We start from the raw sequence: 16,306 nt of genomic DNA, 5'->3' as shown, positions 1-16,306 counted from the left end.
GATTTTCAAGGTTTTCAGGTCTTGCCAGGAGCCCTCTAAGATGAGAGAGGACTCTTGAGGAAGATGTCTGCCTGGAGGTGCAGAAGGAATGGGGAAGGCTGCTACTGCAATCGGTCAGTTCCATGGCTCTGCTGGCTCCTTATGTAATCCTTCCCAGGAGCAACTGGAGTTGGACGGAGTCCTCGCTATTGTTTTAATAGCCTTGTGCTTCTAGGAAATGATGGATGAGGCACAGTGGGCCAAAGCTTTGGCTCAGCGTTATGCAGCCCTTCCCCCTCTCCTGCCAGAGAAGTTCTATCTGTTTCTGAGATGCTTTCCAAAGAGGGAGAAGGAGGACAGGAATTTCTCATGGAATTGTCCTCTCTGCAGATTTGACTAAAAAGGGCGGTCCACAGCTGTGTGCCCCAGATCGGTAGGAACCTTAAAGCGTCTATAATGAAGTTAGAATATGAATTATTTTAGCAAGGCTGGTGGAAAAATGAAGACAAACACAATAAAGCATTGCGCAAGAGCAGCTCTCCATCTGCTGCCAACACTAACAAATCTTCAGCATCGAGGTCTAGCAGGAAGCATGCGGGAGTTTTATAGCCTGATTCTGGGAGCTGGGGGCTGGTATCAGCTGAAGGTCACTGCTGCGGGGAGGGGGGCAGGCTGGTAGCTGTGATACACAGAGACGTTAATTGAAACTGCTGAGAACATGAGTTTAATTATTTCAAATTTATTAGTAGTGGGATTAAGTGCAACAGTAGAACCTGCAGCATGGCTGTGTAGCATAGGTGGTCTGTATGAGGAGTTTTTGCAGCAGAGCTTTTACGTTATTTTGTTGAAGACATTGGGGAGTTGTGCTGGGGGGGGCGGGGTGTGAGTGACAGCCCTGTCCTGGTTGGATCCAAGTGATTGCTGCAGTCACTCCTTGGGACTCAGCTTTCCAGACTACCATCTTCATTTTACACAGAATTACTTGTTTTCTAGTACAAATGCAGCTTAACTGAATGTAGTTTCTTTCTCTGGAGGTCAGGATTTTGTTTGAGTATTCTGCCGTTGATTTGTCCTCAAAGGCACGTTTTTCCTCTTTGTGAGAATAAGTAATGAGGAGGAGAGAAACTGATCCATATCCCTGGAGCACTGTTTCATCCTCAGCTCTGCCTGAATGCTGTAGGCAGTAAATAGAGGTTACAGGATTAGTGCTGGTGGGAGACTCAGTTCTTCCGGTAGATTTTTATGGCCTGCTAATCGTCACTGTGAGGGACAGCTCGCAGTAACCCTCCCGTGGTTCTCATACATGCTAAATGTGTCTTTACATCTGGATAAGTTGTATTTTTCAACCGGCCCGAAGTAAATCAAGAGGTGTAATCGCTGGGAAAGGCATGTGTGTGAATTACGGGAGGCGCGGGGCTGGCGAGGCCGGCACAGGCCCGGGCCCCCTGGCCAGCTGTAGCCCTGTGCCGGGCGGGCGGGGCGGAGCGCAGCAGCGCAGCGCCGGGCCCGCACCCCCCTCTGCCGGCCGCACCGGGCCGCGCAGCCCGGCTTCAGTCCCCTTCCCCCCGCAGCTCTGTGTGAGGTAAACAATGAATCAGTTGCGAATTTGCTGCGGAGGGAGGTTTATGTGTGCTCTCTGCGAGTCAGGGCTTAGAAGTGCTGTGCATGGATTGAAAAAGACGTTTTGTCATCTTGGTCAGGCATTTTTGTTTGCAAATTGTTTTGTTGTCTGATGTTTCTTTGGGGTATTTGGTTTTCTTAGGGTGGGTTTTAGTTTGCTCTTGCTTTATTTTATTTTTCCCTTGCCCAGAGTTCATCCATTCTGAAATAAAGTTTTAGAAATACTTTTAAAATTTGCCTTGAATTTAAAGGGAACAAATATTTCTTGAGAATGGAGGAGGAGGGTGTGTGTATGTGAGGAATAACCTTTCCATAATCAGGATACAAAACTCTACAAACTGAGCAACTGCAGACCACAGAATGGTATTTTTGAAGGGACCTCTGAAGGTCATCTAGTCCACCCCCCTGCTAGAGCAGGATCACCTTGAGAAAATCACCCACGATCACATCCAAGCAGGTTTTGAATGCCTCCAGAGATGGAGACTCTGACCACTTAGGACAGCCTGGTCCACTGCTCTGACACTCTCAAAGTGAAGAGTTTTCCCCTTGTGTTTACATGCAACCTCCTGTGTTCCAGTTTGTGTCCAAAATGAATCGTATAAATCATGGAAAAATAAAATGCAGCTTGTTACATGCCAAGAATTGCATCATTAATACCTTTAGAAATTACTGAGTTTCCCTTAAGTATGGGAAATCTAATTCTGTTTTCAAACAAACCTGTTTGTTTTCACAGTGCAGTTTGCTTTTAACCTGAAAGCCTAGTTATCTTTACAGAGTCAAAGTAACGACTTCCAGTGCAGAATGGCCTTAATTAAGGACAAGTTTGTCAGCTATTTTAACAATTGATAATCCATGCTTTTGAGTTTTGAGTTATTTCAGTGAATTGTTGGTGGAAGATTTGATACTGTAAAGACTAATAAGCCTGCGGTAAATTAAAAGCAACAAAAATCCCGACCTGCAGCTCTGCTTCAGAGTGGAATGTATGATGAGCTATGTAGAAAATGTTTGCATTTGATTAGCATTTAGCACAACTGTATAAATACAATTAAATTCACTGTACAAATACAATAAAACTAATGAATCTTTACCAAAATAAATCTGCTGCTCATGTGTTCCCTTTGGAATGAGAATGATCTTTTTGTTTTAAGCTAACCATAGATAAATCCCAGATAAAAGCAAGACTTAGAAGGAAAGGCAAGCAAGGGAGTGAAGATTCATCAGGATAAGTGTAGATAACATGAAGGCCAACAAAGAAATTGTTGTTTCTGTTCTCAGAACTTCTTTATTTAAACAAGCGTTACATCTCCTTTCACAAAACTCAGACTACATCTATATTTTAAAACAAACAATTGTTCCAACAATGTCTTGTTTCCCCTTTTGAGAGGAAATAGTAAAGACATTACAGCAAGTGATTGGGAGACTTCCTAAAATTGAGTATGAGGGGGATTCATTGCAAAAGGAAAACAAAAAACCCATGCTCTTAAGGCCATATGAGGAGTAAAATAGTTGATGTCTTTTAGTGGCATTCATGGATCGTTCCTGGATATTTCCACAATTTGTATTACTTGCAAGGAGCAAAGTGCAATACTGGAATACTCCTCATCTTGCTATTCAGTTCTGATTCTTTGATGGCAAAAATTAAAGCTAGCTCAAAATCCTCTCTAATCTAATTTTCTTTCTTGAATTCATTCCCTGCTTTCCTTTCTAACTTTGTCACATTGTTTGGATTAGGGCAGATTCAATTTTAAATAACCACCTTGCCAGCAAAGGGAGACACAAACAGTTGCAATGGAAGATCCAGCTGGGCTGCAGTGTGCAGCTAGCAGTAGCGTTTGTTCTGCTATTTCTGTCTTTCAGCCTCTAATCTTTTCAGTATTTTGGGAAAACTGAACTCTTCAGAGGCTGAGAGTCACAAGCATTTTCATTTATCTTAATTATCTGTAGGTATTTGTGAGGAATCTCTGTCTTACCTGGTATTCCCCTAGATGAGGATCGAGATTGCTGTATTTGTCCTGACTTCCAAATTAACACCTCTCTGTTTTTAGGCAGGAGCTGAAGAGTCAGTGAGGCTGTATTAGTACAGTCTGGTTTTCCCTAGCCCCTGATCACCTTCTTTGAGAGGTTTGGTTCCATTTTTCTATTCATAATCTAAGACGTCTTTATGGCACTCTTAACATGGTCAGCTACAGTGGTAGATTAGGTAAAACTAACCAGAAGAGTTAGATTCAGTCCCTTCAATTAAATGATTTGAAGGGGTTAATCACCAACCATTTTCTAAGGAAAGAATACATTACATTTTTGCACACAAGCTTAGTAGATATTGCTGTGGACTTCAGCAATTGATCTTTTCTTAGGGTATCATAATAAGAAGTTACACTTCTAGTAACAAAAAAGCTGCTCACACTTGATTTTAAGATTGGGCTGCCCAAAAGGGTATTTTGAGGACTAGTTAAAAATATATAACCTTTGCTTCCCTTTTTAGCACAATAAGGACATTCTGAATAATACATGAATGGTGTGTATATTTAGAGAGAGTCATATGTCATGATGACACTACAAGTTATAATATGGAAGTGGAAAGCATGTGTCCTATTTGGTATTTTAACAAACATCTTTTGTTCTGTCAAAGAGCTAATACCAAGTTCCCAGAAAATGGCTAAGTGTATATTAAGAATAAATTGCTTGCTGCTTTTCAAGACACTAGTAAGCCTATTAAGTAATAAAGCAGTAATATATATGTATATATATGATGTCTCGTTTATGGCATTTCTGTGTCAAGGCCATTCGAGAAGCTCAGACCTGTGTAGTTCTCCTTTAAGTAGTTCTTGGTACATACTGAATTTTCCTTGCCTAATGAAAGTTACTAAAAAAATAACATAATATATGCAAACTCAGGACCTGAAAATTTTGAAGCAACTATAGGAAGGTTGCTCTCATAGTTCAGCACTTTATGTAGTTCACCACTGCATATCGCTAAAGTGTCAAACGATGCTGTACACTGTTCGGTAGGAAACCAGTCTCATTTGGTGCTGAAGATAGATGACACGTAACAAAGAGAAGGTGTCATGAAGGAAACACAATTTATTTTTTTTATTCTAGAGGATGAGGCTAGGTTGCAAGAGCATGAAGTTCTGCTCTCATACTGTGCAGAGAAGGTGAAGTCTGAAGGGCATCTTGTTTCTGACATTTGCTAATAGTCTCTCTAGCTACTTCTAAAGACAAATATGTTTATTGCAATTTTTGTATGTGATAAAAGGTGCCTTAAGAATTAGATATGAAAACATTGAAGTTATTGTCAAAATGACAGCAGAAGTCAGCATTTCAAAGGAGAATAAATCAAAGCACAAAGTATGCTTTTTGTTGTGTTCGCTTTTTGTCACAGTTTAGCCCCGTGACTCTGTAATCTCTTCCTTCCGTTACACATTAAGACCGCCAAGATAAATGCTGACGTTGAAGTTTTACAATACAACTTGACATGGCTTTGGTTGTGGTGGGCGCCAGGGAAGTTAAGTAAAATTCCTTATTTAGAGCAAAGGATATGTGATTTTTTTTGTCTTGGTATTGCTACTTCAGATGGTTGTTTTTGTTTTCAAGTTGTTATGTACTTTCAACTTTAAACAAATCAGCAATGTCCTTCGCTCACTTTGTAGCATGTTTCAGAGAGCTGTACAGTGGTTAGTGTCTCTTATTTCGTTCACACTGGGTGAAGCTACAAGGAGCTGTTGCTTGTGAGGAGAATTGCAACAAGTGAAGAAAAAGCAGGATTTGACTTTTTAAACTGTACTTAGCATCAGCATCCACAGGTGTCTGTACAAGATTCATGTCTTTGCTAAGCATCAGGTTATAAGTAAAATTATTATTAATTTTTATAATTTTCTAGAACAAACAGAATATAAACTGAGGGGGAAAAAAATCCTACTAAGTGAGATTGTTTCCCATATGCCCAGAGAGGGGAATAAAGATGCATACAAATGTTTAGCATGTGCAAGTTTCTTGGTGCATGATTGGCTTCCTACTTGGGAGTGGAATTCAGTGAAATAGGACTCCTCTTTTAAAAACAAAGTGTAAGCGCACAACAAAGGGTAAGTGATCAAATGATTAGCCAGAGGCTAATAGGAATGCAAGGGAAGAGTGACAGATTGCGTATTAGGGGGAAATCTGATCTGGAAATTAATGTGAGGCTTTCTGCAGCTGAGGCTGTAAGTGGACTAGTTTAGAAATCTTTCTGAAGGACATAAATACAGGAGAATTCTGACCTGCTTGTGTAATCCAAGAAAGAAGGCTGATGCTTAAATAAAGGTGAATTGCAATATTTTGAGGATTTCTCCCTCTGCCTTTTCCCCTCACTTAAATATTTTTTTTTAAATCTGTCTTTGCTTAGGGTGAAATATGTCTCTGCAGCTTAGTGTGAAAACTTGTGTAAATTTACTTACAAATTCTGGTTATTTAGAAATATGCATACTTTAAACTTCTCTGTGGTTGAATCTATGTTCTGTTGCTTGCAAACAGGAGAGTAAAGTCAGGACAGCAGATAAATGCCTCACCAGACACAATCAACAACTACATGTCAACAGGGAAGTACACTTGAATATTGGAGGAAGCAGTGCTTTTAATTATGAAGGAATGAATATTTCCTGATTTAGTGACCTGCCAAATAGTTTTAATTTAACCTTGTGGTAGGTGGATGTCACTTGGTATTAATAGAAGTGGCTTTCTTTATAAAGACTGCATTACCCTTCTTCAGAATTTAACATTTAACTGCTGTAGTACAGAAGTATCTGAGTCCATGCCTTTTGTTCATATTTAAGGGTCAAAATACTGCTTTAGAAAAACCCTGACAAATGTACTTACAAATCAGTTTACAGAAGTTTTTCTGGATTGCCTCTTTAAAATGTGTGCTTTCATTTTAAAGCAATAACAAATACAAATTCTGAAGAATTACGAAATGCAGAACAGTAACATTGGAGTACAAGAGGTGAAGTTTTCTCAGCCTTTCGTCAGCACGCTTACTAGAATTACTTGCTACTGAAGGATGGAAGTTACTTTCTCATAGGCTTTGATATTCCTTGAAGCCATTTGTAAACCTTGATTTTTCTCAGTAATTCTGCTGGGTTTTGATTTCTGTAAAAGACAAATGTGGTGTGGACAGTGTGTGAGGGTATCAGGGTAATGTAAGTTGTAATTTAAACCCCCTCTCATTTATACCTTGATTATTTTCTGTAGTAAAGGAGAAAAGTGATGCAGTGAAGTAGCTTTTGGATTTGTGTATACATTATTGCCTTCTGAATTAATGAATTATAAGCAGTCTCAAGTTATCATTCCTATAACAGTAAATTAATTTCTCCTCTGATTCACAGTACCTGTGTAGTTTTGCACTTGATACTATTGTTTGGGGTCTTCTTGGTGATGGGTTTAGAAGTGGAGATCTGTCACTGATAATCCTCTTACCTCCAAGGGCCAAACTGTGCAGTATATAAACAAAATCTTTAAAGCCCAATTTAAATTTCTGTCATGTGTTTTAGTATCATAGCAACTGAACAGCAATAAAAACTGAGTCTTAAAAGGGAGCTATTGTATTGGTAAAAGCAAATCTTAGCATTTGTTCACATTATTAATAACGCCTTACAAAGAATAAAGAGTAAGAAGTACTACAGCTGTGTAGCCTGTCTCTAGCCTGTAGGTCTATATTCCCAGGTAAAAGGTCAGGCCTGTGTTTTATATTGTTTTGCCTTTAGTAGATGGATTATGTTTTCCTTGTGTTTCAAGAGTCACATCATAACAGTCTCTTTGGAGGTATTAGTTAGCATCAGTACAATACTGAGGGATTTGCAGCTCTTTCTCAAGGAAGTATGGAAGAAAAAATTGATTCTGGTGCCGTGATGTCTAATACTTAGCTGAGATGTTCCCATCCTAACACCTCTGTTAAGCTGTGCTTATTATTAGACCCAGAGATATTGGTATTCCTCCACTAAAATCTGTTCTGCTTCTGTTTGCAGCTATGTCATCTTACCTTTTAATTGTTAAATCTGAACTTCCTGGTGCTGTTGCAGGGTTCCTAAGTGGAGATGAGAGCGGGTAAGGAAAAATGGTTTATACATTCTATACTTGTCTTGAAGAAGTTACTCAGGACTGATGAAGGAGATGGGTACTGATGCTCCATACTGATTCATATGCTGAGAAATTAGTTGTTCACAAGAATTACTGGAATATGAAATGTATTTGGCATGCTGAAGCCTTCTGCAGCGCACACACACAGTGGGATTCTTCTGTCATAGCCATTTCTCATCAGACAATCTTAAAGTCAGTGGCAGAACTCCCAGCTACAGAAATCCCCCTTCTTTAAACGTTTCTCATCCTCTCCCTCCTGTCCCCTTTTAAAATTTTAAACTGGTGTCATGTTACCATTTCACATATTTTAAAACCACAGTACAAAATGTGGCAGACATGAAAATTTAAATATTTTGTTGTCTTGCTCCAGTAATTGGACTTGTCTTGGGAAAAATGCCAGGTTTCCAGACTTGGTTTATAATTCCTTAACTTGTCTTCCAGAAAGAAATTATTCTTTGCAACTGAGTTATAAAGCTATATGTAAGGAGTGTGTCTTTCAAATGTCTATCAGAACTATGTCAAGATATCTGTGCGTGTGCTAAGACAAACATTGCAACTTCAGCACTGAAATACCTTGCTCAAGTTGTTCCAGTGCTGTTGTCATTCACAGCAGTGTATCTTAGGTTGTGTTACAGCTCCTTTTCCAAACTGCTTTCAGGTGTTTTGAGCTCAGAACTTTAGATTGAAACGTGATGAAATTATCTGAAGGCCATGTGATACTTGTATTCCCTGAATATTGTGAGGTTTAAGCTTTCGATGAGTTCTTTAAAAAGTGCTTTAGTTCATTTTATATTTTGCCATTTTTAGCTTTTAAAATTTATAATTAATGTTATGAAAAATGATGTGTGGTGATCATCTTGCTTTCTGTCTTTCTCTTCTGATCCTTGCAATCATATGTTTGTAGTAAGGGGTGCTTTTAAAAGGCATACTATTATATGTATATATCTCATTTTTAGTCTCCTAATGTATCTGTTTCAGCTGTGGTAGACACCAGCTTTTCATTTGGGTGCTATCACCTTCTCCAAGATCATACTTCTCTTTGTACACAGTGACATTGAGGGTGCTGCTGTACCTGCTTTCTGGTCTGTCTCCGCCCAAATTTAGCATATAGCATCACTTACTACTGCTTTTAATTTTGTCAGTTCTGTTTATGCAGTGAATTTTTCCAAAAAAGAGACCTTTAAACAGCTTGTCAAAACTCATAGCAGGGAGAATGTGGAGGTCCCACAGGCACGCTTGCTGCTCAAAGGATTGTTCTAAAAAAGGCAGTATAAACTATTTGATAACATTGCCACCAGCTTTGTTCATCGAGGTCCTGGCATAGGTTTTCAGGTCACTCCTGGTCACACAGATAGGTTACTGTGGTTGAACGATTGCAAATCGTTTGAGCTGTTGTAATTCTCAGTGCTCTGTCAGCACTGCTGCCTCCCATACTTCTTCCTTCGCTGAAATTACAGTTTGAGATGGGATTGAAGCAGGTCTGTATTTAGAAAGAGCTGGAATTGTCCATAGAAATACTAACAACAGCTCAAGTGATGAGCTGGTTGTCACACTGGGTCTCATCCTGTTTCTGCCTCTGTTGTTGGAAGTGCTTCTGTTGAGAAATGTTTATATGACACAGTTTGACTTCTCTATTCTTTCCCCAAGCAAATATTTCAAATGAGGTGGTCAAGCAGTATTCCAGATACATGCATACAGCTGACCTCTGTATACCCACATCTATGGTTCATACTTCTTACCATATTAATTGCCACGGTATATCAGTCTTTTGTTTCGGTGCCTTTCTTTGTCGATGCCCAGAGTGGGGGTTTTGTTGCTTTGGGTTTTTTTTTTTTATTAACAGCTTTTAAATTGTAGGAAATAGTTCAACAAAAATAGGTTATGAAGTATCAAGCCTAAGTAGCAGCTTGTTTATGCAAAAGGCATAAATATTGACTAGTTTGATTTAACTCTTCAACTGGACCACTTGTTTCCAGATGTGGTTGCACAAATGTTCTGGTTTTGTTAAGTCATTAGAGCTTCTGATACGCTTTCATTTGGCTGCAGAGTTTATGCTTACTTTATCAAAAGTGTTGGTTAAGCTATCTGTGAAAATACATGTATAAACCCTTCCAAGCCATACAGTTGGGAAAGACACGTAAATGTTTTGCACATTGAATATTTGTATAAATAAAGCTTAGCAGGTGTGTTTGAAAGGCACAGAGCCAGTGTATGATACATCTTGATGTTTTCCTTAGAACCCAAAACCATACAATATGGTAACACTTCTTAATTACAAGTTGAGATGTTTCTCTCTGTCTGCATAACAAGAATTCCACATAGTTTTAATGACATGAACATGGTTTCAAATGAGGATAGCATTAAAAAGTTGTGATTTGTGAGCCCTCTGTTAACATTTAATGCCCCTGTCAGGAAGATGTGATTGATGCAATTAAGTTGTCTTTCTTGTGTGTTATATAATTGATACGGACTGAAAGTAAGATCCTAATTTAGAACATATGAATCTCTTGTCCTGTTGTATTCAGGAATGAAATTAAAGCAATTTATAAATGTCTGCTTTTAGTTAAAATATGGTGGAAGGAGGAGGAACATCTGTGTGCCAAAGCATTTTCAGTAGAGCCAGGGGTTTATATTCCGTATTTAATATTTGGAAAGCTTTTATCATATGTGATTAAATTTGCAGATCAAACTGATTTTAAAGGCAATATCAAAACATTTATTTTGCCTTTTGAAAACAAATACATTTTTACAACAGTATTTTTAGGAAAAAAGGGACACATTTTTTGATAACTAGTGAATGGTCCACGAATTGGTTTTCTGAGACCTTTTTAAATAAAATAGATACTTCAAAATTAAGCAGTTTACAAAATTATTTCTTCTGCCTCCTTTCACCTCATTGTGGTTTTCTTCCCTCTTTTTCCCCCCTCTTCACAAATGCTTTTGCATTTACCATAAAGCAATCAAAGCCTGTACTCAGTGCAGCATTTAGTATTCTTTGGCCTACTGCTGTGATATTCTTCTTCCGCCATACTAGAAGGAAAGAAAAAATTGAGAAACATGTGAACACTGACTGATAGCAGCATGAAGAGTACTACAGCAGGGAAGCCGAACTTGGCAAAGTTGCCTTTTCAATGTAGCAGTAGGAGACTTAGGCTAGAAATGCTCATTGTTTTAAAAGAATTATGCATTTTGAGTAATTTTTAGTAAGGGCATTGTCACTCAAGGGTTTCTTTGATTCTGATGTGGCAAAGGTGTCCTCAGCCTTGAAATTCCTCTATTCGGTTATGTTCCATATTTTTTTTCAAATGGGTGCCACGAGTGTTTATCTGTGGTGTGTGACAGTAGTTAATATACACATATAGAAATTTTTCTTTGACAAGGGTGTTATGGTACTTTCCATATGATAATTTGAGGTGCTGCCTGTTTATTAGGTGCTAACCATATCCTGGAATAAATAAACTTGAAGGTCAAAGGTCAAGGTGTTTATAGGTAGTAAAGTCAGAGGCTGATGTGCAAGATGTTTATCAGTACAGGATATGGCTATTACCAAGTTAGGAGGCAACCACCCTCAAGATGTTTCTGTTCCTTAACAACTTATCCATCTGTACTTTCCTCAATTTGCAGATGACATTTTGGTACTTTGGATAGAAATTTAAATGCATTAAGACTTTGTATGCCTTTGCAGTGCTTTTTAAAGAAAAGAAAGTCTTTATTGCTGTTCCTTCTTTTCCCATCTCTGGACAGCAGAATCACAAGTTGATTCACTTGTTTTCTTCTATTGTTTGAGCACTGTGATGATAGGTGTAATGGAGCTTGGGCAGAAGAGAAAGTTGAATTTCCAAACAAATTTCTATTTCACACCTCTTGGAAATTGTAAGGAACTAAGGTCATGTAGGAGTAATGAACTGGAAGGGAAGTTCAGCAGCCAGTGGGAGTTAATGTTGCTGTTTTTTCCAGTGTAAATATGTAACTTGGTATAACCCAGTTGACGATATCTGTGGCATACTAATCTAGTACTTCTATTGGAAAGCTCTAGGGTATGAAATACTCTTGCCCTCCCATAGTTAAATAAAGGCAGGGATTTGCACATAGTGCTACTGAGAAATAACTTTATACACATCAGACCGCTGATCCATGCAGATGCATGTCTGTGGAGTGTTGCCGTGATGGTGCTGTTTCCTTGTCATCTGGGAGCTCTATCACCATATATAAACCAGGAATACAAAATCATGTAAATAGCATGGGAGGCTGGAAATTACTTACTTTTCCTGTCCTAGTGCTTAATTTGTCTAAGATCAGTTTTAAAGTAGAACATACTTTTTAGAACTCTTGAGTTTGGTACGATTCATAAATAGATTTTCCAACAGGTCTTGGTACCTTGATGGGAGACTGCTGCTACTGATTGCTTCGGTCTGCATTGTTTTCCCTCTTGCACTTCTTCCTAAAATTGGTAAGTAATTAAAGGAGAGAAGTGAATATTATTTTATGTTGGCAGCAATTACAATTGAAGACTTAAAAACATTAATGGGTTATTTATATATTTCAACTGACAGGGGGTTGGTGATGGTGGGGATTACTTAAGATGTTGTAATGTGTTCTGCCTTCCAGCCCTGCCTAGTTAACCTATTACTTGGGTTGCAGTAGTATTTTGTCTGCAATACTAAAATAAAATCTTTACAGCAGAACATTAAAGAGCTGCATTTACTTACAGCATGCCATTAGTGGTAAGCCAGTTCTAATTCTGCCCTACAAAACTACATAAATGATCTGTGACAGGCAGTTGGAATGTTGTTATTCTGAGTCCTAAGCCCCAGATACCAAGCACTGTAATAGAAAACATGCCTAAAATGTAAAGCTTTAGCTGTACATTAGGATCACTTTCCTTATAAATTCCCTTTTATTTTTACTGTTATTTTACAGGCTTTCTTGGCTACACAAGTAGTTTATCATTTTTCTTTATGGTGTACTTTGCTCTTGTGGTAAGTTAAAAATATGTGCACAGCTTATCTATTTATTTTTTTCTTATTGTTTGAACGTTTTCATAAGCCTCTTTTGAAATGAATTGTCTTCTCCTTCCCCCTTAACTTTTTATGTGAAATTTAGAGTTTTCCTTAAGTTGAGTGTGCACTTGCCTGGACAGATTGCTTTTGTTTTGCTGAGGCATGGAAAAGCACACAAACTTTCCAGCATGTGAAAAGGTTTAAAATAATTATTTTTTGGACTGGTAAATGTAACAATATTTTTGTTTTGCTGATGGTGCAGTGAAGGGAGCTGGCATGTGTACTTTTGTTTCCCTACTAGTAGTGGAATGGAATTCTGTTTTCTTAGCTTCTAACTATTACTTACTGCAAGTAGTGCAGAGGAAAATTTAATATACTCCAAATAAATTAAATTTACATGCATAATGGAGTGACAGAGTTCAAAAAAAGGCAAAGAAAACGAGTACTTCATTAAGGCAGTTTACAAGATTCATTAATACGTCAATGACCTTATTCTTCTTTCCTGCTGAAAGGAAAAGTTCTTTTCTTTGGGCCATATGGGGTTTTTTGACCCTGATGTTCACCCTCTCAAGGCCCCAGTGAGGTAGACGTTTCCAAATATCCAAAGTGAGACCTGCTAGGCAGATCTGAGAAGGAAAATGTGCCTTTAAGTTGCACTATATTTCTTTTTATAGGGAAAAAGTGTGTTAATGCACATGTGTAATATGTAGCACAACCAAGCAACTCGCACTCTGTCATCTAGGTATAGAAAAAAGAATCTTGTTTGGGAGCCTGGAAAAATGTTCCCCCTCTCCTCTGTCATCCTGGCTTGCATTGACTTGCATTTAATACCTGTTTTACAAAGGGATAAACAGAGTTGAAGGCAAGTTGAACAAACATGCCATCCAGGAGACCAAGGCAATCCATTAGGAACTAAACCATGTGATAAAACCAAACTTCAAAGCTGTCAAAACATCTCCCTAGGGTATCTCTGGGGAACTGCAGTGTTTGTAGGGCCTTGGGAAGTATTCTTTGTCAGCTGAACATTGAGGAGCAGCCACAGCCTCTCCTGAGCTAATGGCAATTAATTTGTAATATTTATAAATTACCTTAACTTTTGACCTTTCCTAAACTTTATCTTTAAGAAAAGGAAAAAGCACTAACTATAATGCTGAAATGGGCCTTTGGCTGAAGGTAGTTGTGAGTGGGAATGTCTGCATCTCTGAAGAAAGTTGTTGTAATGTGTGGATGCATTTGAAAGCAATTTTTGGCTCCAAAAAGGCAAGTGTGAAAGCAAGACTTGAGTGCGGACATGTCAAGTTGGGAAGATTTAAGCTAGTGTTTAGTTTTGATTCTCTTTATCAGCAAGCTAGGTAAGAAGTACTAGTGAAGGAGTATGCAGACTACTGGATTTCTTGCAAAATAGTTAAATTTTTATGCTAAGTCTTTGTTGTTAAGTGACAAAGAAGTAACCACGTTAAATCTAATTGAGGTTAAAAATGTTAAAAGCCGTTACGGGTATTTAAAGAGAACTAATACTCTTCGTAGAATATTCTCTCTGACTTCTTAAAGCTCTGGAACTCAAAGGCATTAACTGTGGTTTAGTTTTCATATCTAATTGCTTTGAAGTGGGTGAGATGTGCTGTTGAAATGGTGTTTTAGTTTGCACAATGTTAATTTCTCTATGGCAAATAGGTTTTAATTTGTTCCAGAAGAAAAACTGTGTTAGGCATATGGAAGTAATACAATTATATTTTGAATATACAATAATTCTGTGCATTTTCAAGTGCATACCATCTGTTTAGCGTTTTGCTAGCAAGCCACAGTTCCAAAACAGCCTGCAGAAAAGATAAGTGCAGTAGACAGCATATGGCTTGGTCAGTATGATCTAGTGAGTGCACTGAGCCAAAGGTTTAGAGACACTCATTGTGCTCTGTTGTGGGGCTTGGGCAGGTCCTCTGTGCTTTCAGTGTCTTTGTCTTTAAAGTTAATATACTGGTTTGTAGTCCTCATTTGGAAAAATGTGGAAAAGCTGAGATGAGGTGATCTGGAAGAGAAATAAATATATGTAACTATTAATTCAAAGCCAGATTCTGTCAAGTCCTGAGCATCTTTGTTTCTGAGAATTGATTTTTTTTTTCCCCTTGACTTGAAACCTAAGTGAAAATAAATTCTATTGCTTGTAATTTATTTATTTATTTATTTAATTGGTTTTCCTCTTGCTGTATGGAATATTGGTGAAGTGAAGGCTGTTGATAGGTTTTGTTTTTCAGGTTCTTCCCCCCCTCTTATGGAAACAGCCCCATTGGTAGCTTGTGTTAATGGTTCTTGGTGGTATTTTTCTAAATCTCTTGTTTATGTTCCCAGAACAAAATGTGATGCAGACTGGGACCCTGCCATATGTAACGAATGATGTTATGCACAGAGAGCCCCTCTTTGCTGAGAGCTGTCAGTGCTGCTGGAATAAAGGGATTCCTGTTTTTCCTCTGCAGGATATAAACAAGCATATTAGAATGTCTTGAGCCTCTAACTTAATTTTTTAGCGATGTATTTTGTGTGGGTTTAAAATACTCTATTTTCACTAAACTAATTCTTTAGGGTTTAGGAGGTTTTTTCCTCTTAAAGCCAAATGTTTGTTGTACTCAAAAGACAACGTTTATATGAAATAGGCTTAAAGTTCCTAAAGAAAGTAGTGCTGCTTGCATTACTGCTCAACTAACTGGGCTGGGCTGCCAGCTTAAAGCTGTCTTCCTGTTGGTGGGGACCTCAATAGAGTACAAGTGGAAACCCAAACAGATTAGAGTAAGCAAGCAAGTGGGCACATACAATTACAGGTTTTACAAACTCCTGGTGCTTTTTATTTTGTCTCTTTTTGTTTTCATTTCAATCTGTTCTTGATCTGTATTAATTTTATTTTACAAAAATACTCTTCAGCAGTTTAGGTTTGGCTTGGCTTAGCTTGTTCTCCCTCTACAATGTTTATATATATATCTTTGCTGTTTAGCTTGCAGGAAACCCTGCCCCACCACTGCCAGGCACACTTACTTTCTCCAAAGCCTGCCCTTCAGCTTCATTGCTCAGGAAGCCTGTTCCAACCATAGCCAGAGTTCCCATAAAGTGTCCTACTCTGGAGCCTTCAAAGCCTCTCTTTTATTTCCCATATCTGGGTGCCTTTAAATGCACAGAGATCTCCTTGAAAAAATATTTTACCTTCTTGCTCAGACTCGTAAATGCCTTCAGCTGTCCAACAGCCTTGGGCTTCCTGGGGAGATGGCGCAGCCATGCATCTCAGTTGTGGTAGTGCAGCAGCAGCAGTCTGCATCTGTCTCAGTTCATAGCTTCTCCCTGCTTAGTGCACAAGCAGGAGATGAAGCAGGGGTGGTTCTTCTGACAGCCATGCATATGTATGGATCCAAGTTATATTTTAGTGTCTTGCTCATTTCTCTCCTTTGCTTGCTCTTCTGTTGAACATCTTGAAGTACTAGCAGCATGTTCTTACCCTTTTTTACACCCTTCCTCAGATGAGGCTGCAGTTCACATTGCATAGAGAGAGGCAGTTTAGCCAATCAATAGGTAGGTAAGAACGGATCTGGTATTTTTATTTACATATGTATATAAAC

The 16,306-nt window shown here is 38.4% G+C and overlaps 1 protein-coding gene across 3 annotated transcripts in view; it reads left to right on the top strand.

Moving 5' to 3' along the window:
• SLC38A6 (solute carrier family 38 member 6) overlaps positions 1-16,306 on the top strand; it is a 43,058-nt gene that overhangs the window by 11,571 nt on the left and 15,181 nt on the right. For all 3 annotated transcript variants that reach the window (XM_068148943.1, XM_068148942.1, XM_068148944.1), the window contains 3 exons: positions 7,596-7,674; positions 12,075-12,157; positions 12,628-12,686. In XM_068148943.1, the coding sequence (XP_068005044.1) occupies positions 7,596-7,674; positions 12,075-12,157; positions 12,628-12,686 (221 nt within the window). The remainder of the gene's footprint in view (positions 1-7,595; positions 7,675-12,074; positions 12,158-12,627; positions 12,687-16,306) is intronic.

The sequence above is a fragment of the Melanerpes formicivorus genome, unplaced genomic scaffold, assembly GCF_026170545.1.
Source record: "Melanerpes formicivorus ecotype bairdi unplaced genomic scaffold, bMelFor1.0.p_v2 SCAF_17, whole genome shotgun sequence".
NCBI classification, from domain to species: Eukaryota; Metazoa; Chordata; class Aves; order Piciformes; family Picidae; genus Melanerpes; species Melanerpes formicivorus.
Note: the sequence above shows the minus strand (reverse complement) of the source record. Positions and strands in the feature narration are given on the sequence as shown.